Source organism: Falco rusticolus, chromosome 1, assembly GCF_015220075.1.
Source record: "Falco rusticolus isolate bFalRus1 chromosome 1, bFalRus1.pri, whole genome shotgun sequence".
Taxonomy (NCBI): Eukaryota; Metazoa; Chordata; class Aves; order Falconiformes; family Falconidae; genus Falco; species Falco rusticolus.
This window is the reverse complement of record NC_051187.1, coordinates 30,725,047-30,748,467: the sequence shown is the minus strand read 5'-3', so window position 1 is coordinate 30,748,467 and position 23,421 is coordinate 30,725,047. Positions and strand designations below refer to the sequence as shown.

The window sequence follows — 23,421 nt, the reverse complement described above, 5'->3', positions numbered from 1 at the left end:
CAGCAGCAACGGGAAGGCTGCTATGGAAATTCTATTGGTTATGTTAACGGGTAAGTTCCTGAAGGTCCATTCGAAAACGCTTAGGATTACAATACTGGGGGCTTCAATAGCAAGTGACAAATTTGAATCGTGGCCTTGGTACAACCCAGCAGCTGCGGCAGAGGACAGAGTACAACCCCCTGTCCCCGCTCCACACAGAGGACTTGGGCTCCTTTGTCAGATTTTCCATAAACAGAACAATCCTCACGTGCAGCTGAAGGTTGCTCCATGAACCAGCTGAGCAGCTAGGGTTCAGGGTGTCCCATCCAGAGTATCCTGCCACCAGGGCAGCAGGAAAGGGCACCACAACTCAACCTCACACTTGAACTGGGCCAAAACGAAAGGCTACTCAGCTCACACCCACCTTTCCCAAGAACAGGCCAGCCAACTCAAAACCACCTTTCGCACACGCTTTGAAATAAATACAAAGTCCTGCTCCACCGCCTCCCCTCACACCACTTCTGTGTTTGCTGTATGACCTCCATCACACGCTTGTGGCACAGCAAAAAAGCCGTGACCTGACTGCCTTGGCTGTCGAGCAACAGGGTGAAGGTGTGACTGTAATACAGATGCAGCAGAGCAACTGGATTCTCTCACTGCCACTCAGCAAGGCAGCTGTTAATTATTTTTTTTGCATTCACAACACACCGAGATCTATACCCCTCTACTCTAAATTAAACACTATTTCTTACACCGTGCTTGTAACAGGATGACAAAGCAACGTTTGGGTTTCACAGATGCACCGATCTCAGCTCCAGAATATTGCTGGTTCTGTTCCTTCAAAATCTTACCTTGAAAGAAAGGCTTGATGCTGCTTTATCGTGTCCAGTTCGTAGGTTGATGAATCACTCCTTTTCCGTGGCAGCTGCTTCTTTGGATCTTCTCCGTTGCTACGGGGAATATCAATGTTACTCCTGCTGAGGTGTCTGCTGGCTTCCAAGTTAGAGCCACTGGAACAATAGCTGTTGTTCACCGTTATTCCAGGAGACAGGAGGTCAGTATCCTGGGATTTGAAATATACAGATTTAGCACTCTTAACAGCTGACTCAGGAATACACCTGCATCATAACCTTCTCCTTCCATCCTCCTTTCCCTATCTACCCCAAGATCCAGTTCAGGGCAAGACGGTATCTCAGACCAAACCACTTCCTAAGGGTGTGGGTGACACTTCACACCAGAGGGTGAAGCATCCCCATTCAGAGCAAACACACCCAAACTGAGACATATATGCACCTTAAGAGACATGTTTGCCACTGGTAAGGAATAGTCTTTGTCGCTTGGTGAAAAGATCCTTACTAAAACGGGGGGCCATGGAGGCGCTGTGGCCAGCAGACCCATTCCCAGTTCACACTGGGAGCCAGAATTACCTGGACACTCACAACGCTCCCTCGCCGACTGCTGTTCTGGCTCTCGGACACAGTCTGATTGCTGTAGCATAAGGCATCAAATCCCAGGATTCCTCCAACACAGTCCCCTACCAAGCAGACCTGAAAAATGCAACAGAGGCAGGGGAAGAGAGAGAGAGGGGGGGAAAAAGGCTCCTTGATTTCAGTTCAGAGCTGACATTTAAACGGGATGCTGGATGGTACCTAGGAAAGCTGCAGTAACAGGATGCCCAGTGCTTTCATCAGTAAAACTATTCAGTCAACAAACATCCCGTAATACCCTGCAGACTCTTGTTATCTAACATCGCTGATACTGATGGACAGACAGAGTTCTGGCTGTCCTCACCAACCGACTGAAGTGAAAGCACCAGAGCACCGATCAGAGCACTAACTCCAGCCTCAGAAAACCAAGCTTGATTCCCTCCTTCCCAGCTGTCTGTGCTGCCTCAGGCAAGCTCCCCTGTGCTTCTGCCCCGCATTCGGACCCTGAGGAGGTAACACTGTCCTGCCTCCAAGGGTACCAGGCAGGTAGGCACCGAGATCCCTGCGTAGGAGGGGGCTGCCTGGGTCCCTGGGCACAGTGCTGGCTGGGAAGAATCTCTGGGTGGATAAATGACACTGCAGCAGTGCAACGTGACAGCTAGTCCGACAGCTCAAACCTCGTGGGGCTAGAGAGTCACTCTGCTCACAAAGGTGTGAGGCTCAGTCAGGGTCTTTTATGGGGTGCAGCGGCCACACGGTGTCAAAAAAAGAAACCCACTTCTGCGACAACCCCAGCACAAGCTGCTGAAGGTCCTTCAAAGGTGGGAATGCTTAAATGGGGTTGGTTTGCAATGAGAGCAGAGATCCTGTGTAGTAACAAAGGTAGCATTCCTGATTCGGAAAGGTGTGTCAAGGTGAAAACTGATTAACTTCACAGCTTTGTAGCTTCATTTCTGAACGCAAGCTCAGGCTTTCCTTGGAATCCCAAAGGTACAAGACAGAGCATAAGCAATAATCTCTCTCTCAGAAAGAAAGAAATGGAAACGCACCACTTTCTTATTGCAGCCCAACACCGTCATGTTTCCATGCCTCCTGAGAGATTAATGGACAAAGAGAGCTTCAGGAGGAAATTGCTTCACTTGCTCTTCCTTTCCCTGTGGCTATCAAGAGCTGCTGGCTCACCTGGCCGTTGAACGACATGCCCTCCTGGGATTTGATGAACTCGCTGTAGGCCTGGTTGGCTCTGACGATGACTGTGGCTACTGCTTCTTGGTACTGTGGGGATGATGTTGCTAGCAGAGGGAGCGCAGCGAGGGGAATGTGATCCTGGCTGTTGGACAGGCAGCCTTCGTCGTAACTGTATGGGCTGAGGCTGAGTAGGGCAAGAGACATTGAAAATGTTCAGCCTAACATACAGATGGGGAAAACCATTTGCAGACAGCACAGTCAGTATTGTGGTTCATTAAAAAAAGCCTCAAGATAGAAAGGCTATTTATTCCGCTGTGAATGGGTGAGGGCTTAATAAATCTTTCCCTCCCATCAAACCTAAGTCTTCAAGGACAACATATTTACATTGACAGAACAACCCTCAGACAAGGAATTAAAGCCTTAGTATTTATTGAATTAATTAGAATAAATCAATCTCAGAACTCTTGATGCATGATTACTGTATTCACTACAGCTAAGTATGAAATCGAGATTGAATGCCTCTCTAGTATATTAGTAAGTGCATTCTCAAAGTGTGGTCAGAGCTTTCAATACTACATGCAGAACATTTCAGAGTAGCAAATAAAAAACCTAAAAACCAAGACTGAAATTTTATACGTGTATCTCCGTGACAAAGTAGCATCGACTTACCTGGACACCAGCGAAAATGCTTCAGAGCAGATGGCTGGGCAAGGGACTAGCCTAATGGCAATGTGTCCAAGAGCAGCTGGGTAATGTACCCTCATCACCGTGTCAAACACTGTCGTGATGGTGTTGACATCCCCTTGCTTAGAGCTCTGGTCACCGCTTCCTGAGTCCAAGATGTTCCCTCCATGGAGTACCAAGAGGAGGACATGGATTTTACTTGGCTGCATTAGTGGCTGCACCGACTCATCCTAGGTGGGAAAGAAAGCACAGCAGAAAGGCTTATTTTGCAAAGAGGGTTTATATGATCCAAGTGCATGTTATGCAAATGTTATCACCTTTTCTTCCCCAGGCTCACACATGGTGCGTACAAGAAATGCACTATCCACATCGAGCCTAGTCAGGGATGAGACAAAATCCCCGAAGCGAGGTATTTCCAGCAGAAACAGTATCAGCCATGCTACAAGGCCTTGGAAGCAGCATGGAGACTTTCTGCAGGCAGACTGAGATGCCTGCTCTCAAACACGGTAAAGAAAGCTAGGCAGGGGAGAGAGGCACTTCAGTCAAAGGAAGTGCAGGCGCAAGCACAAGAGTCTAAACTGATCCTGAGTAAGTGCAAACCAAAAATCAGGCCTCTAAACACAGGAGATGGGAGGGTTTAGCGTAACATCTGCAGGCTTGTGGGTAAGAAATTAAACTGTCTTCAAGAAGGAGTATTCCTACTTTATGGAAACTGGCATTAGATACGCCTGGATACAACAGCTGAGAACCTCACTACTCCTGCCAGGTCTCTTACCCTACACATGTGCATGCACAAATGCACACACACCGCCTCAGCCTCAGCGTAACCGGCTGTCCTAAGCAGAAGGAATGCTGAAAGTTAAAAAAAAAAAATTGCATAAAACTGTATCCAGGTGAAACACGGCAGCAGTAGAGACATTACTTGTGTGCATTAGAGTGGAAAAATAAATAAAAGACGGGTGTTGCTTTCTGTTGGGGTGCCAAGCTCAGCTGCGGCAGTTGACAGTCAAACACATTCAGCACAATTAACAAACAAGATCAAACAGGTCAGCGAGTGGCGAGTGACTGGGGAAAAGCTGTAGGAAGAGATCAGTCACTACATCTATTTGCCTGCAAGAGAAGTTGTAAGTAAGACCCCACATTTGCTTATGCTACTGCAAAAGAGGGACTGAAAAGATAAAACTTCAAGACCCTGTGACCCAAGGACTGACCGACATCTGGCTGGGAGCCTGCTGCATGAACACAGTGAAGTTTTTACCTTGGCTGTCCAAGACATTTGCTTATTATGTTGAATAGATTCCTTGCCTAACGAGACAGGCTGTAGTTTGGGGGAAGGAGGGAGTTGTACCTGCAGAGCGGGTTACCATCAAGTGCCCTGCCAGCACGGCAAAGCCCAATCCGGATGCCCAAGGAGCAGGGACAAGAGCATCCATTTGTACTGGTCGCATTTGATAACACAATGGAGCAGTAATTATTTTTAATATCTATCTGCTACCAGGGTTTTCAGTGTTTATGGCTCCCATACGGACTCAAATCCCCCACCCAACACCTCTGAGATACGTGACAGCACGTTCTGATCTTTCCCCCTGTGCCTTTATCCCTTGCGCTAGCAGAGACGGTATCTGAGAACATCCAGGGCAACTCCCTGTGAGGCGGAGAAACAGCCACTGGGAGGGGGGAGGCGGGAGGGGTGGAGGGCAGCAGTATTTTCCATTTGGCAAATTTTTCTAATTTTAGCATCTTTAGTCACCTGTTGTCCCTTGAGCAGTGACTGAGCCCCTGACAAACCTGCTGGTGGGAGGAAAGCATGCCCAGGCACACATTAGCAACCTAACAACTAGCTTACATTTTTACCAGATAATGTTAAAGCATGTCTTAATACACAGCCCACCAGAAGTATTAAAATTCACATCCAAGTCGGTAATAAAGATTTTCCAGACCTCCTGCATAAGAATGGCCTTTAATTATTTAGTACCATTACACCGTATTAATGCCTGCTCTTTAAACCTTCTGCGATTCCAGTTTACAGCACCTGCAAAGTGAACTTCTGCCTGGCTGGAGGCACAGAAGGAGCACTCTCAGCACTGCTTTTGCTTTCAGCCAAGTGTTTTAAGTGCTCATTCGGAGAACAACATGAGTCACCAAGCTCAGGTCATCCAGAAGTTTATCAGCAGTCATTTGGAGGCACCTTTCCCTTTCAGTTCATTAACCTCTGCTCTTGAAGGAAGTAGGGAATGGTTAGTTTAGGGGTGGAGGTGGCTATTTAGAACTTTCTTGTAAGATCTGGAGTCTCTTAAAGACACCTGATTCCTCAACTACCTTTTGGTGATGGAGGCTCTTCACCTGAAAGTCACTGCAATGGTGGCTAGGAATTTCATACTATTTTAGTAAACCGTGAACAGCTACAAATAACGGTCTTTTTCACTTTGAAGTCTGTTCTTTGTCTAAAACAAAGGCAGAAAAGGAGGGGGTTGAGTTTGTACAGCCTTCTGACGAAGACAACAAGTTCTCCACACCATCCTGAGCTCTACGAGAAATCTTCGGGCTGTGACTTGCTTATCTTGAGTTGACCAGAGCCGTTCCTGACCGCAGCCACCCACTCTCCCCGTGGCCCTTGAGCTCTCAGTCTAATTTGAAAAAGCCAAACCACCAGGAACTTACAGCCTGGCACACAGAGTAATACCAAAACCAGGCTCATGGTCTTTGATAGACCATGACATAACTTAAGGCACTCTGCAAGCACCTACATCATCCCTGCAGCACAGACAGGCCGATGCTTTAAGGGCAGGATGAGGACGGCCGCTCCAAGATGCACTGTCTCGCTGGGACGCCAAATTGCAGAAGCCTGTATCTGCAAGCCTAGAAAGCTGGGGTAGGTGCGTGTGTCATTATTTATTTCTCATTTCACCCAGAGTGCTCGTACAGGCTCTGCTGTAACTGGTTTCCAAACAAGACCCTGAAAAGCTCCAAAGAGGGGGCTACAGCCGAGCTGTGTCACTTGGACCACCGCAGCCTGCACCTTGGTGCTGCAGTGATGTGGCTCCCCCTCTCCCACGTCCACGCCAGCTCGTTTGGCATTAGCAGGACAGCTCTACCCATCAGTGCCTCGGGCTGCAGCTATCCCCACAGGATTAGTTTGGGGTTTTTTTCAGCTGGATACATGGAACTGTCTGCAAACTACAGAGTATTTTCTGTATGCTGTTCAAAAGACAGGTGAAATAATCCCTTAAACCTAGCCATGAAGTACACAGCACGCTAGCGTGGCTCAGAAGGACACACGAAGACGAGATGGTGCTCACAGCAAAGGGAGGCGTTTATGCCACTTACCCCACACAGACATCATCCAGCAACAAAGGATCTCACTGCAAGAAACGGAACCACTTACTTCAATGATGCTGAGCCTCTCCACGCTGGAGCCAACATGGTACTCTGCTGATGTCTCGTGATACAAGTCACCTGGAAGCACAGAGGTTTAAAACATCAGCACTGCAAGATGTCATTTGGCACAGGCACTGTTTGTGCCAACACCCCTCAGCCTCTTCTGCCTCATTGCCTTAATTATCTCATCAAATTGCCCTCTCCCTCCCCCCCACCTCCTTCCACCTGAGAAGCCTGGGCAACGCCGGGTCACTTATTTTCCAGCAGTTTATATCTCATAACCTCGGTAAGCACTGAAAACATTAGTGAGCTCTTCTCTCATTACAGCAATCCGCTGTCATCACTTTATTAAGGATGGCAACAATGGGAAATCCCTGCACAACTGTCAGGAGGGATTGGTTTGTGGGAAAATAAAAAGAATTGCTTGAACTGTGCTGGGGGAGCAGAGATCTGATACGTTCATACGTCTGCGCCTACACAGATAGACTTTGTACCAGAAAGCCTGAGTGTCATCTTCCACCGTGCTGCTATGTGAATCAAGCCGGCTGAGGAGCTAGCTTCCTTTCACAATTTCATAATGATGAGCATAACATAAAACTGAGGCAGATACAGACAATAACAAAGGATGGAGCGAGAGGAAAGAAGAGTCAGGAGAAATTCAAGTCATTCCAGATGGAGCTGGAATATTTCATCATTATACAAGAGAAGCCTGGCTGGCACATAAAGGAGCCTAAACAAGGTGGAAAATAAAAGAAAATCAAGTGTTATCCCAGCTCCTACTGGGCAATTCTTTTTTGGCAGCACTGGGCAGTCATTTTTATGCTCAGTCTCAATTTTTCCTTTTGTGAGATGAGGATAACAAGTTTTACCTTCTTCAGATGGCAGCTGTAACAACTGCCTAGAAATACTGTGAAATATCGCATGCAGTTTTTACTTAGAAAAAACAAAATTACCCTGGACATCATCGCATTCGGGGGTTTCAATTTTATCCATCAGATCATTGGAACTCCATTTGGTTATTTCTTTCGGGAACATTTCCTCATTGTCAGACAAGTCCTCTTTAAAAAAAAAATAAGTTTTTTTCAGAGTCACACACACAAAAATATGTATACATACAGGAGCACAGAACAGAATTTTAATTAAAATTAAGGCCCCATGACTGTGAAATTTCATAAACATTTGGATGGCTTAAGTCATAATAAAACCTGATACTTTACCAGCTTTTGTTATATAAAAAACAAAGCACTTTTGGAAAAGTAAACAAAATGTTTTAGTTGCATGTTTTGAACAAACAAAACTCCTAAAGCCTGGAAAAAATAACATGGATTTTTAATGTTACCATTGCAGGTACTGAGTTTGACCGTTTTTTTGCCATACTTTCTGATGATGCTAAAGCAGTCGGAATGTTCCAGGTACAGGAGAGGACACAGCAACGTTTGCCCCTGGGATCCTCCCAGAGCTGTCTGAAAGCTGCGGGATGTCACCGGGGGAAGCAGGAACAGGGATCACTATTGTTAATAGGACTGAATACCTAAAAAGGCATGAGTAATAAAGGAAACGTGAACTCCCTAGGCTATCTTTAGCCTGATTGCCTTAGGAGATGAGACTTTTTTTGATCATACTGAGTGCACATATCTGGCACTTCTGTCTCAGGATCTTCTGGATCCTCTGGCTCAGTTTTGCTACAGTTGATAAAGAATAAGGATCCCCAAAATATTATGTTCCTAGAAGTGTAATGAAAAGGAAGAGACATATAAAGGAGAGACCCTACAGAACACCCCACAGGCGTATCCAAACATAAGAAAGATTGCCGGCCTTGCTCTGTAGCAGACATCAGAGGAGTTATCCAGGTTAGGGGAGACAGGAGGGCTATGGGGGGGTGACACTGGAAGCCAGGCTTGTGCTCTGTGCCCACAGCACACAGTGCTGGGTGGCAGAACCCCAGTTCACTGCAGCGAAAGACTGACACAGGCAGGGTCCAGCCTGGCCCGTCCACGGGCCTTTGCTGGTACATCCACATGGGAACAAGCAGCTGAGCCCCACGGACACATCACCGAACAAGCGACGAGCAGCCACAGCGCTGGAAGAATTCATCCCAGTGCCCAGGCCCCCCCTACCCCCCATGCCTCCTGGCCAGGGCTAGGCTATCCATCTCGTGTGATGAGCTCACTCCCAGCCCAAGCCTGAACGCAGGGCAGCCAGCCTGAAGCTGAGACAGGGCTTGCAGGAATGTTTACAGCAAACCAGAGGTTCTCTGGGACAGCAGCAGCCTGATGGAGCCACCTGTGTCGGGGAGAGCGCAGAGCCACTGTGAGCGGGGCAGGGCACCAGGCAGCCTCTGCGCCTCCTGCCCAGTCCTGGCAAGGTCCTGGGAAGGAAACAGAGCCCCGCAGCTCCTGCTTGAACCCACAGGAAAACAAACAACGGCAGTGCCAGTCCTACAGGATCAAAACACCTTTGGTTTGGGTTGCTGCTTCCTTTCTTTCCCCCCTTCCTTTCTCTTTTTTTATACTGATGACGCATCTTTTGTTACAGAAGTTAAGTGCTTTCTAATTTATTTATTGTTCCTGCACTTAGTATTTCTTCCCTGAAAATACTGGGCTTGTAAATTTAATAAAGAGTTATAAACATAATAATAAACAGCAGTAATTACAGATGTCTTATAGATCTAAAAGCTGTAATTCTTCAGAGTCCCAGCCTGGGATTCCGCTTGTCTTGTTGCTGTACAGTTACTAAAAATGATTAGTTGGAAGAATACTAGGATGGGGAACAAAAAGGTTATGAAATATATCCATCTTTCCAGCAAATCTGAGCAATAGCTTAAAAAAATAATATATATATGAAGGGAGCTAAGTGCAGAGCCAAGCAAAGACCAATTATTTTTAGGAGCTTCTATTTACACTTTGACCATAAAAAGCGAGCAACCTGGAAACTTTGCATCAGCACGCCATTTCCTTTCTCAGCTATGGAAAAAAAATCTGAGTAAATCCCCATTTCCCTGCACAAGGGAGTGCAGAGCTACCTGTTCAGAGCAAGTGGAAAGCACAAGCATGCAACGCACAGGCTGGCAGAGAATTAAGAGGAAGATTACACTCAAAGCTCCTCCAGCAACTTAATCTAAATATTAAACTTATTTCCTTGAGAGGTTTAATTACAGCCCTTATGGCTGCTCAAGCGATCACCGAATGGGATATTACTCCCATTATTAGCATTTATTACAGGATAGATATTAGATATTACTGTATTTGTCACTATCTCTACCAGAGTATGCGAGTGAATGAAGATGAGGGGGAAGCCGACGATGAGAAATCTTCCCGGGCCCAGGTTACACCCACTGCACGGCAAGGAAACGTGCGTGTATAGATGGGAAGCACTTCCGAGGAACTGTGCTTGGTGTCGACTCACATCCTGATCTGTGCCAGTTCCCATGGCACCGACCCTGCCAGCCTGCCTTGCAGGATGAGCTGCAAGCAGTGCTTCATCCCTGCTCGCAGACCCGGAGCTGGGCCATGTCCCTGGGGGCCAAGGGGCAGTAAGAGGTCCCTCCCAAAGAGAGGGCTGTGTCAAACAGCACACGCATCCAGGCTTCAATTCACAAGCCAAAATCTCATCAGACCAGGCAGGCAGACTTTTCAAACCCACTAGGCGGACTGCAGAGGACAGGCTGTACGTCAACGGAGACACGCCGTGTGCTAGCAGAGGAGGAGCTGCTGCTTCTGTTAGCAAGCTCCTAGAAGTATTGCAACAGAGGTGCTGATGCTAACTGTGGCACAAGGCTCATTTTTGTTAATTCTCCTTCCAAGGCCTGTTAGGAGCACGTAAGGGAGTCCCTGGGGCCCTGGATGGAGGCAGAGCCGCCTCTATCTCAATTTTATTACTCAGTAATTAAAAAGGCAAAAAACAGTGTGGATAGCAATGATGCCATTTTGATGACTCACTCCTCTTTTCTTGTTTGTATATTGCTACAATAAATTCCTTACATAGTTTCTGTAGATGCTACGTAAGTTAATCAAGAGAGACACTTAAAACTAAGTTGGCCCTTCTCCTTCCAGGTGAGAGAGACAATCATTCCTTGCCTTGCACACATCCTGGCCATTTCAGCTGCTATTGTGCAAGTCACTCTACAATAGCATGCCACTTTCATACCCCAGAATTCGAGATGCATGCCCAAACACTTGATGCAGGAACTCCTCTGGAACACGATACTATCAATTTTTTGAGACTGAACTCTAGCTGAACATCAGTGAAGTTCCGCTTTACAAAACTGGGGTGTCATCTTCTAACAATTGCATTTCACAGAAAGGTCACCAACTTCATCAGCATGCACTGCGCATCCAACTTAGATTAGCATTACAAGCCAAGAGAAGAGTCCATCTGTCGTCAATAGAGACAGAGCCCTTCAGGCTGAAATACGTATTAGGTACAATATATAAAATGAGTGCAGTGGAACAAAGCTTCTTCACATGCACAGAAGAAAAACAACGACACAGTTTCTCCTAATACAGACAGTCAAAATTACTTGGAGAATTCTGGAATCAACACTGATTAATTTTGGCACCTGAAGCACCCTGTTGCATTCACTACTGTATTTCTTGGAATGGGAGAATAAGGAGTTAATAAAGGCAAACTTGGGTTTTTTCAGGGCCAGACAGGGCAATGAATCATACCTCCTCCTGATTAAAAAAATAAATGAGAAAAATAATCAGTCATACTGAATCAGAATCATTAGGACACACCCACAATCCAGTTCGTATTCCTGAATTTTACCCACACTCACTTGCACCAAAGACAACACAGCTCCAAAGGTTAAGACCGTTCAAGACCCCTTCAAATAGATCACACTGAAACTGAAATGTTGCTGCATTAAATATAAGAGTCTGCTAGGTGATGCTGGAAGAAGCTGCACTGATGCTGCACGTCTCTTGGTTAGAAAGGAAAAGACTTCAAACAAAGCAAAACAGGTCTCGCTTCCTTCCCCACTTACCCCCCACCCTCGTGCCTTCCGTTCTCTTACCCCACCGTTTCAAGAAACAAATGACGGTGATTTAGGCTCCACATACCATGTGCATCAAAGAATTCATCATCTGAGCTGTCATCTGAATCTCTGGCAATGCTCTGCATCCTCCACTCGGAGATACTATGGCGTGAGGGACTTGCTGGAAGAAACAAAAAAGCCTTATGTGATACGCTACATCGACAAGACGGAGAGTTCCCAACATGATCTTGGCTGGAGGAAGAGTCGTGTGTTCTCTATGAAAATTCACTGCTGCAATATCAAAAACACAAAACCCTGATGATGCTGGTGTGATGTCAGCGTACCGCTTTACAGATCCTGTTTGTTTACTGTTGTTAGAACCTGCCAGCAAGATGCTACATTAAAGCAAGCTGTTTGTATCACTCTTATGCTATTTTGAATGGCAGCTATTTATAATTGTTAGTAGGACGTGCAAAATCAGCTGGGTTTTAAAGTTTGCAATTAGGAAGGAAGCAGGCTGATTGGAAGCTTTCTTCGTGCCTCTAATCAGCACACAAACCATGCCTCTGCTTCGCTAACTTTCGGGTGGGTAGCTAAGCAGAGCAGCCTGGATAGAAATGATCTGTTTTCTGGAAGGAAATTGCTTCCACACAAATTGGATTAGAGATCTATTTAAACTTTAAACTTGAATGATTTAAACAAAGTGCTATCCAACTACTTCATAGGGAGCTGTCAGAGCCACTGTCCTGATGGAGTGAAGAGAAAACCCGACGGTCCTTTTTGGTTTGTTTGCCCTCCTGTTCTCACACCTCCCTGTTCCCTTTCATTTTCGCCTCCAGAGTTCCCTGCACTAAATATAAATGTATTACAGCTTTTTTTTTTGCCTTTTTTTTTTTCCCCCACCAAATATAATTTAGCCATGACCCAGCCCGAGCTCTTGGCTGAACCTATAACAGAACAGCCGCCTGCTGAAGGGAGCACTGTCCAGAGAACGACGAGAGAGGTTTCTCCCCTCTTTCAGAAGGCTCTGGCGTGCCACACAGTGCACACAAAGCACTTTCAGCAGCCACCCACCCCAACACAGCAAAAACCCGAGGAGACTGACAAATTCTCGTTTAGCATACACAAAGACACTGAAAGGCTCTGGTTACTGTGACAGCTGCATGAGCCATTTCATACTATTGTTGTAGCAGCGTTAAATAGATATAAATAAAATCCTTTTCATTTTGCTACCCGGTTGTCACATGGAAAGAGGATGGAGACCCCGCGTGGAGTCCTCTCCTTGCAGCTCAGCGTTGGCTCAGCAGCCCCCAACCACCCCACCACCCACCCTTCAGGGAGCAGCCAGCAAGGAGGTTGGCAGAGCAGAGCTAATTCGTGCTGGAGTGACGTCAAGGCACTAGCATAATAGTTGCTAAAAATAGAGCATATAATAACATATGGGATGGTGACAAGGGTCCTGCTATCACCAGAGGTCTTGCTCAGATGGTACAGAAAGGACCGAGATCTTTTGGAGAAAAGACGTTGCTTTTTTCAGCTGGAGGTAGCGCTAAGTGGAGACAGCCCTCCTGGCTTCCATATGTTAATATGCTGCCAGCATGAAGAAGGATTAAAATATCTGCATGACGTACTTCCCAGCACATCACAATTCATTTCTTTCATTACTTTTTCTTGTAAAAGCTGAGACATTCTGCAAGTTGTTTTTTTTTTTTAAATAAATAAAAAATTCATGCTTTGCTACCAGCAGAAAACCTTCAAGCGAAATCCTGAGAGGTCTGAAAACCACAGCTTCCAGTGAACATGTCAGCAGTGGAAGAGGGGGGTCATAACCAAGAGCATAATGAGAGATGGGCACATCAACATAAAATCCTGGTGCAAGCAAAGCAGCCAGCATTTTTATCTTTATACAATGATTTACGAAGCATCTGGTAGGTTCTTCCCTGGGGCTCACTCCAGTGAGTCATCGCAAGGTACAACTACTGCTCATCTCTCATTCACCCCGCGATGAAATCCGTGATGGAGTGGTAAATGAAAATGGAGACTCAACCCACAGCATTTAGTGCGTATGAGAGATGAAGAAGCTTCACTCACCCAGATGTCCCCTTCCACCGTCACTGGAAGAAATGCTGCCTCTTGGGGTTTCCAGAAAAAAAATCAAGATTTTTTTTTTTTTGCCCTCTTGCTGTGAGAGCTGCTATTACCCTGTGATCAGCTGTGCTTAACTAAAAGGAGAGGGAATTGCTGAGGGTTCAAGCCTTCTGTCTGTGCCTCGCTGGGGATTCACCCCTTTGTACAGAATGGTCCAAGGGAGGGAAGAGATTAGTACAGCAAAAAAAGGTGACTGCCTAGGGAGAGGTGCATGACAAAATTCAGGACTGAGCGAATCCCTAGAGGGTATCCACAGCACAGGGCTTTAACAGCAAAATCCTGAAAGCTTCCTGAATGGTATGTCAAAGGCAACATAAACGTAATCCATGGTCCCACCTAATCCCAGACTGCAAGGTCTGGTCTCCAAACAGCTACTGCATGTTATCACCAGGGGAAGGCAGTACCCCCACTCATTTTTTTGGGGGTACCTGCCTTCAGCTCCCCAGTAGCTAAGGGGGTTGCTTTGCTGTGTGAGCTGCACTGCAGCACCCACGGAGCCGAACACCCACTTTTGAAATGAATGGCACACAGCAGTGTATACGCCCGGCCAAGGAGCACGGGGTGCCTGCTGCAGCTGCCTCCTGCAAAACCAGAGGCAGTTAACAGCGACCCACAGCCCAGCCGGTTCTGTGACACAGCAGGCGTGCAGAAAGGGAACCCTGCTGAAGGGCCAGTTCTCAGAAAAGCCACCAGTGGTTCTTAGGTAACAGCAACCAACTCTCCCTGTGCTGCTGTTTGTCTTCTTCTGAGACCCAACGCTCCAGCCAGCTGCTACCTGCTCTTCTACTGTTTTTTCATAGGTTCTCCGCTTTTGAGATTGGCAAGAATTCTGCCACGTGCCACTGAGTCACAGTTAGGTGATGGCTAGAAACATTCCCAAATCCCTAACAGATCACCTGAGAAGCCTGAGCCTGCCACACCAGCAGAGAAGGCCTCTGAGTTAAAAGGACTTCCAGGAGATAAATGCATTGTCCCAAAGGTGCCAGCCAAAGCAGACACAGTCCTACCCCCCAAAAGCCCACCTCCCATGCAGCTCAGAAGAGCAAGTCATCCGCAGCATCTTACCTCCTCTCTTTGAAGACCGTGACGACTTGGAAGAGGTGGACCACTGTTTGGTGAGTGATCTCCCAGAGACTGTTTCGCTGTTACCAGCAGCATCTTCTGTGTCAACAGGTGAAACTGCTTTGGCTTCAACATCCTTCTCACCAGGAGCGTCTTTGACGCCGTGCTGTTCAGTATCATTTTCACTGCAGAACTGGGCCATCTTCTGAGCCAACATCAACTGTGCCTCCTTCTCCAGCTGCCGGATATCCTCAATGGTGAGCCCGTACCATTCATCCTGCCAGCACCAAGCCTGCCGATGGGCACGGACCATAACCTTCCGCAAGCCTGCAAAGCCAAAATGCCTCTGTCACCAGCGCTACAAGCTGCAGGAATCGATGTGTTCCCTTCCCCAAAACCTCAAGACACCATGGCAAGGATATTGCAGTGGCATCAAAACCACAATGCTATAAGCTGCAGTGAAGGACCTTCATATAGCATCAGGATGGCAACTGGTCACTTTGTGTATTTTTATCTCCTCAATTCTTGCTAACCAACCATGCACTGAAGAATTAGCTGGTCCTCTGCAACTGCTTTTAACTTGGGAAGGGGTTTCCTGAGTCTGGATGGAGGACTTTGTGCTGTGACTGTCTGTTCCACCAAGGACCACAGCTGCAAGTCCCACGAAGTTCTAGGAAGTTGCAACATTTGGATCTGGCCTTCAGAGTCAAGTATGTTCCCCCCCCTCAAAAAAAAAAAAAAAAAAAAACCAACCAAAAAAAAAAAAAAACCACAAAACCAACATCATCAACAAAACCCACTGATTTTTTTTATCTTGGAGAGTTTCAAGTGGTTCCTTGATGAACACTACATAGCTCATCACAATTGCTGCATGACAGAAGCACATCCCACATCAGCAGCACTAAGACTAAAACCTCTCCTTTCCTTGGAAACCTGGTTTCTGCACCTGGTTTCTATATATTGGCAAAACAGCACCACAAATATGAGTGCCTGAGATAATGGGATGGGAAGCAACGTAAAGGAGGAAATAAAGGTACTTCATTTTGCAGATACCATCTGTCTTCTGCTGCATGAGAAAAATGGAGTGGGTAAAGCCAATTGAAAATACTTCAATGCATCACATATCTGAAAGGAAGAACTGTCTTACCATCAACACACCATGCTCCTGACCAGGCAACAGAAACTGTCCTCCAAAAATTAAACTTGTTGGCTAACATCACCATACCACCAAGACTTTTAAGACAGTCTAGTCACTCAGGATTTTCAACCAATATTATTGCTTAAAAGCTCACAACAGGTCAAAGCTCCAAACTGGTCTTTATTACTGATGGGAGCACACAGCAGTAATGGTGCTTTTAAAAGCTTCTATAAATACCGACAAACTAGTCCTCAGGAGCCCTCGGGGGGGGAAGTTAAAAAATCAATGAATATTGTCCTCCCTTTAATGACTGAGAAACTGAGGCAGAGATGGGTTGAAGGACATGCCAAAGGCAGCAGTGGTATTTGTTGTCAGTGGGATTATGGATCCACAATCCTCCGTTCCTAAGCCTGGAGCAGAACCACGCTGTGCCAAAAAGCTGTGCCCGTGCTCCAGTGAAGACCCTGGCCGAAGCCTGCAGGTCACAGCCATTGCTACGACGAGAGAGAGAGCGATCAACAGGCTCCATTCAAATCATTTGGGTTTTGGGAACTGCAGATCAAGCTCTCCAAGCACCACCAAGAGGAAATCCGGCCCTCGTCAGCCACCCTCCATCTCCAGGAGCGTGGCCAAAGCTGGACGGTCCCACTGTGCACAGGTTTTCTAAGGTGTTTCCAGCAACGTGCTTCACTGCTGTACTGGAAATCTTCGAACCCACCACTGTCACGGTTTCTACGATGTTCAGCCTAAATATCCCTTTTGTTTTCAGCAATCACTTTTTGTTTTGGTTTTAAACGTACAAAAAACCATTTCCTTCTAGGTCTGGGTACTTTCTCATCTGCTCTGCTCTTTGGTTAGTTCTTAATGCCACCAGCCTTCGCAAGTCAACCCACCGGGAGGGAACAGCCGCTGAGCTCAGCAGCTAATGCGATGGACCAGCCAAACCTGAACTTCATTTGCAGAGGAAGATTAAACCTATTAATATTTTATGTGTTTCTCTGCCTGCTTTTCAGAAGGGAGCTCTGAGTAGGAGAGGCAAGTTTGAGCCAGCCACCTGTGACCTTCTGGGGGCAGAACAAGGGGCCTTGGCAACTCGATTCTGTTCAACCTTTGCTGAGATTCAGAGTTATTTCCCCACCAGATTACTTTTTGCAGAACTACAGGAGAATGTTTTAGCCTCTTCACCTCCTATTACCACTGACAACCAGCAGAGCTTAACGACAAAGATTAAACTCCCACCACATCCAGGCCAAAAGCCAAGAAAACATTTCCCTTGCTGGAATTCAGTCTCCATCACCACCATCCTTTGGACTTCCACATCCACAATGTCAACTTCTACCTTGCTTGAAACACCTTGAAACCAGACTGCGATCAGACACAAGAAGCGAACAGCCCCCTCACCCTCATCCCAAGGTTTCCTCTGTCCCACGGCTCAGCAGCCTCCACTCATGCTCCTGGATCCAACCTTGACATATCAAGGCACCAACTCCTCAGAAGTTCTCCGTGTTAAGGCATGGATGCCACCCACCACGTACCTTTGTTTTAACGGACTAACATCACAGGGGACATGACAACCACTTGGGGGTAAAAAAAGCCTCCTGAAGTTCCCTTCTGCCTTTTTTCCCCTTAATCTTTTAGATAACAAAAATCGACTGTACTGCTTCCTCCCAACCCACAGACTGCCCCATCTCCACTGCTCACATCACTTTGATCAGACATCCCAAACCACACTTCCTTAAAGCCGCCTTCTTTTGAAATCAGGAGGGTATCACAGTGCTCCACAGCTGTTGTGCCTCTATCACTCCAGATTTGTTACCAAGTCAAAAAGACGGAGATTATTTTTCTGGCCTCTGGCCTTCACCTGGAACATGTCAGCAGTGCTGCATTTCTCTTTCTTAAACACTGGGAGAAAACCTGGAAAAGAATGAGGCTGTCCAGGTATGAAAGAAATGAAAAAATACAAGCCATGGCTTGCAGAAATACACCTTCACTGCTAAGGATGGAAAACTTGAGCAGTCCCTGAGTGCACAGCAGTGAATATATCACTGAAATAATCTTCAGTCTGCAGTGCTGAAGCCTTCCAGTAGGCAGCAGAGATCCAGAGGACACGCCGGGTACCCCCTGCAGCTACATGGATTCACCATACAGCAACAAATGACTGACCTCACCTACCCAGACACTGCTTCCCTCCCTGTGCAATGGAGAAAAAAATAATCAAGTCTTCAAGTGTGGTTTTTTTTAATCAAAATGTTAGAGAAAACCGAGCTTTTTATTTGAAAAATGAAAAATTAAAATTTTATTTGGAAAATGAAAAAGAGTAGACTGGTCAGACCCAGCACAACTGGGAAAAAATTTTTTTAACAGATTACAGATGCCCATCAGCACAGTGGTTGAAGGCATCTGTGGTCCGGTTTGTTTCATTTTTCTCTGTGGAAGGAAGAGAGGTGCAAACATCTCCTGCTCTGCCCGAGAAGTCCCTGCCCTGCACCCAGTCCCACACGCTGTGCTTTCCAGTCGTGCCCCGCAGCTGGCTGCAGCCCACGTGCAGTTTGCCTTGCAAGCCTGCAGCATGCTCGCCCTGGGTAGGGGCAGCTGGCCGGGGGACAGGCTGGGCACAGCATCCCACCAGTCACCTTACTCCAGGTGGGACAGAATGCAACCAGCCCAGTTGGGGAGAGGCTCCGGCAGCGTGACACCCCTCCACCCCCTGCCACCTCCTGCTGTGGGGGTGCGTGGTCCCTTCTCACCCCCAGAACAAACCAACGGCGCAGCAGGGAAGAACTGCAGGGTAGGAGACGGTCTCAAAAATAAGTGACTCTGCTGTGAGGAGACAACCAAGTGGCACAGGAGAATCAGGGAGAGTTTTAGAGGAGGTTTTCCCCCTCCACCCAGCATGTACCACAGTCATCTGAGCCTTTGCTCCCAGAACCGGAGGATAACCCGGCCGTCTCAGCAGGCAAGTCACCAACCGAACTCCATAGAAATAACAGGAACGTTTTTTGCATAAGGATGCAAATACCAGCTGATTTCAGTAATATCAGTAGTTAACAAGTCTAGTATTTCTCTAGAGCATGCAAGCCTTTGGTTTAAAAAAAAAAGCCCAAGGAAACCACACACGCACACACGTACACATGCAGATTGAGTTCAGAAGTATCTGTCACTGTTGCATTCACTTAATTATAACATTTCCCACTGTGCTGCACAGAAAGATCATCTGTGAAGAGTCTAGCAGGGCGCAAACATTTACATCACTTGCCTTTCAAACTCACCACCTCAACAACTCAAAGACTGGTTGAATCCATGAGGTGCTGATTCTTGTAAATGATTTGCCTGCGGACTGTGGTGTTGAAGTTAACCTTACAAAAGGAAGTGTGAATGACCATGAGACAAGCCAGGACAGTATTATAATAATGATTAGCTTAATTTAAAAAGCTTTTGTCTGTAGTTCCGGGTTTGGTTTTCAACATGAAGTAAAAACAATAAACGTAACAAAACCTCAATGCACGTAAAAATCCAAAACCAATTAAAACCCCCACCATCAAATCCTGCCCCCAACCCCCTCAACTACCCATATAAAGCAACTGTTCAGATACCTATCGACCATGTACCCAGTGGCAACATCCCGAAGCATTTTGTAATGCACTCCCACAATTCCCCGGCAGCAGATAGAGGATGCCTGGTCTTCCCTGTGCAACACTCTTTCCTTGACAGTCACAACAGATCCCATAATCTCGTCAGCACAGTTCTGGCTATCTGAAGGTATCCGATCAAAGGCAACCCGCGGTTATATCTGCTTGCTTCCTTACCCTCCCTTGCTCAGACCACTCACAGAGAAAAGCCCGTGCTCACATCCACATCACTGCAACCTGCCTACCCTTGAAAAGACACCACTCCACCTGCAGCCCCCAGCAGGCAGTGTCCTTCTGGATGAACCTTCTCATTTGAATGCTTTAGTGAAGCAAAAGTTCGGCAAAAGAGCTTTCTAAAACCACTTCTTCTTCACTGTGCAAGAATTGGGGTATATTTAGCTTAAGACGCAGTGGCTTAGACAAAGCTCCAGTTACTGGGATGGGAACACACTTTGCCATAGTATATAATCAATAACCCATACACAGGCAACACACTTGTTTTAACAACAAAAGAATCATAACCCACGTGCACCATTACGAAGCAAGTGGGAGCAGAACATTATGCAGTGCCAGTCCAATTAAACTTAAATTCTATGGGAAAGGAGTAAAAAAGCACACAAATATTACAGCCAAGTAGACTAATAGCCCACAATTTTAGTCTGTGTCTCAGGCTGTCAAAGCACTGAGTAACTGTCCAATTAGTCATCAGAAAAAATGGCTGTTGCACTCAGCAAGACTGAGAACATTTTCAACACCATCCCCCAGAGTTACTCCCTCCGTGCTCAGTAGCCTCTCTACATATCCTAATCCATCCATCACTTAACCCAGATGTGTTCTTCTTTCAACTTGTTCTCCGATTGCAGTTTGTGCTGGGAAGTACTGCTCCCCGCCTCGGCCAGAGTTTGGATCCCACTCTTGGTTTCTGCCTCCATTTTCTGACCCTGCACAGAGCGTGGCAATGCCCCAAGAAACAAACCTGCAGGAGCCGGGAGGAACAGAGGAACCAGGAGAAGAACACCAAGGAGGGGCTGGCCCACGAGACCACCTCTAGCACCTGCCAGCTGGGTCTACCACTGGCTACACAATGCACCAAGGTCTCCATCTGCTTTCGGTCACCAGTTGAAACCCCAAAACTGGCGTCAGCGTATAAGCCTGATCAGTCATGTTGTAGCCCACATCTTCCCAACATAAAACATTCTCATACCTTGCTGTCTCTGGTGTATGTGGCACTCTTCCCACTCACTAACGGCTTCCCCACGGCTATCCCATCGCAGGGGGAGGCTACGCATCTTCTGTAGTTACCCAAAGCTTTTGCTTTCACTTTTCACTCGCTCAACTTTGTCTTGCCTTAAAGACTTTTCTGATTTTATGCATCTTAACCACTCTGAAAAACAGTATTTGCCATCATTATAACAGAGTGGAAAGGCTTTTGAAAGGCAGACAATGAGCTGGCTCGGCTCTCTGCAAAGCCTCAATCAAGAGGAAAATGGCAGGCAATCTTTCATGAAATACAAAAGAACTGTTTCTAAGGGACCACAGTTTAATCTATGCCAAACACCTCTGAACAACTGGAAGAGTCACATGCTTCCTTTTCATTTAACAGATACAATGGAGTTGTTATTCTGCCCCCATGTTTTGCAGTATACACTAAATTAACCCATGTCACCAAGACACCAAGGGAGTTCATTGCAGAGAGCCACTTGTAATACATTCTGAAACAGGTAAAAACTTCCATCTGTGGGTAAAGCAAAACCAAAGGAGCTTTAGGCAAGCAACCTGTGACTATTCTGAGAGCAGCGCACACTATTCTCCACTGCTCTATCAATGTTTTCCACATTAGCTCTCAGGAGCACAGTATGACGGAAAAGAGCTATAAAATTACTTACGCTAGCATGAGGCACTTCAAAGAAGCTTTGCGTACAGAAAGGACAGCTGTAGAGGTCACGCAGGAGGATTTACTGTGTACAGACAGTAGGTAGCATCCTTTACACAGCCTTTCTTTGGCCTTTTCTTTGCCAGGGGACAGCCATGGCTCTGCACTTTTTTTGAGATACTTTCAAGAATGCTTCTTTAAAACATTCTTCAGGTTTTCCACCTGGCCATAGATCCTGTCTCTTGTGGAAACTGTATCAGTCGTGTTACAGAATTTCTGCAAAGAACAAATTACGACCTGCACTGCCTCCCCTTCGTTACCTCTGGGACACAAACAGGACCTCCTTAAATGCACTGACCTAAGAATGATGGACTGATCAAAGCAGCACGTTTACTCGTTAACTGAGAGCTGTCAGTGGGTGCGTCATAGCACAGTGACATGGAGAGCCCTGACGACCACAGCCCCAGGGACAGAGATGTACGGCCACACAGAGAGCCACCAGCCCTGTCACAAGGCAGAGAGAAACTAGGGATGCTCCAGGGACTGGTTTTCTGGAACCACTTCGGGCTCAGAAATGAAGCTTATTTCTTTGAGCAGCATTTCAAGACTTTGTTCACAATAAGAAAACTGGCAGATTTTGAAAATGATCTGGCAAAGTTTAACCGACAAATACTTATCTAAAAAAAAAAAAAAAAAGAGAGAATGCGAGATCTTGCCTACACAGCACTTCAACCCCTTTCACCGGCTACACATGTTTGGATTCATACATACCACAATCATAAGTGACAGAATTTTTTCTGAACCGACTCACAGCTCTGAAAAAGAGTGGTCAGATCTGAGAATCTCTTCACAGACGTCCTGGGAGATGATACATTGCACATACCTCACCTTTGTGTTTCAATTCAGAAATGACATTAAGGAGTTGAGAGTGAACTTCGCAAGATTATAAATGCTCACCAACGTCATGGATAAACCGCTCGATTTTCGACTGCATCCCCCAGTATCTGAACTCGACTTTACACAGTTTATATGCACACATGATGGGGTATTTCCCAGGGTTGTTCTTGTACTCTTGAATCCAGTCTTCTGAGAGGGGGCCTCTTCTCGTCTTCGCCGATTTATACAGCTTTGGATCCTCCTCAGCTTTGTATTCATGCGGAGGGATAGGATCTTTAACAATATCGATAGGATCTATAGGAGGAGGACAGAAACAGACAGTCATTTCAGCTTCCTGAACAAAAGAAAAAAAAATTACCATTTTTCAGGAGTTATTTCTGGTTTAGTAAGTACCAGAAGCATTACAGCACTTTAGTTTCTTTTTACTTACACATAAACAACGGATATTTAAATTGTTTATACATTGCTGCTGGGCAGTGATCAGCTCTGCCAGCGGAACTAGGAGTACACACAGTTCCAGCAAACAGAAGCTTTGCTCCAAATAGATGTTTTTGCCCACAGCAACTGCAGATCCACAGCACTGGCAGATCTGCACACTCTGTCTTTCTAGCTCCCAAAAGGTCTTTTGCACATTCCATCTTTCAGCTTTTTCTAGTATCACTCACAGTGCTACAGCTCTGCCTCATCTGAGACCGTTAAATGAGACCTGCTCTTTCTTAGCACTGTGACCAAAAAGACACTACCCATTCAGTATCTTATCTTTGGAGTTCATCAAGCAAGGTTACTCGTAGCTCCTCACATGCTACTGTTAGACCAGATGTACCAGGGAAGGTAGAAAGTTTAACATAAGCCCCAATTAACACTTCCAACAATGGAGGAGTGGAAACTGCAATGGGAGCAGAGTGAACGAACCTATTTTAAAAGATCTGCAGCCCTCAGCCCAGACCTCAGCAGAAGCATCTGAAGTTTGGATTGAAGGGCAGGATCACACTTCCCAAGACAGACAGCAATTCCGACACTTCCCCGTGAGGCAGCAGGACTCA

General features: G+C 46.4%; 1 protein-coding gene across 13 annotated transcripts in view; it reads right to left on the bottom strand.

Annotated features, from left to right (window-relative positions):
* Window positions 1-23,421, bottom strand: part of PITPNM2 (phosphatidylinositol transfer protein membrane associated 2) — a 140,840-nt gene that overhangs the window by 28,344 nt on the left and 89,075 nt on the right. For all 13 annotated transcript variants that reach the window (XR_005102274.1, XM_037375384.1, XM_037375388.1 and 10 more), the window contains exons 6-14: window positions 22,439-22,672; window positions 14,845-15,168; window positions 11,717-11,812; window positions 7,610-7,714; window positions 6,664-6,734; window positions 3,264-3,508; window positions 2,589-2,778; window positions 1,407-1,526; window positions 831-1,042 (exon numbers count right to left, since the gene is read on the bottom strand). Coding sequence is in view for 12 of the 13 variants with exons in the window: in XM_037375384.1 (XP_037231281.1) it covers window positions 831-1,042; window positions 1,407-1,526; window positions 2,589-2,778; window positions 3,264-3,508; window positions 6,664-6,734; window positions 7,610-7,714; window positions 11,717-11,812; window positions 14,845-15,168; window positions 22,439-22,672 (1,597 nt within the window). In the remaining variant the exon portion in view is untranslated. The remainder of the gene's footprint in view (window positions 1-830; window positions 1,043-1,406; window positions 1,527-2,588; window positions 2,779-3,263; window positions 3,509-6,663; window positions 6,735-7,609; window positions 7,715-11,716; window positions 11,813-14,844; window positions 15,169-22,438; window positions 22,673-23,421) is intronic.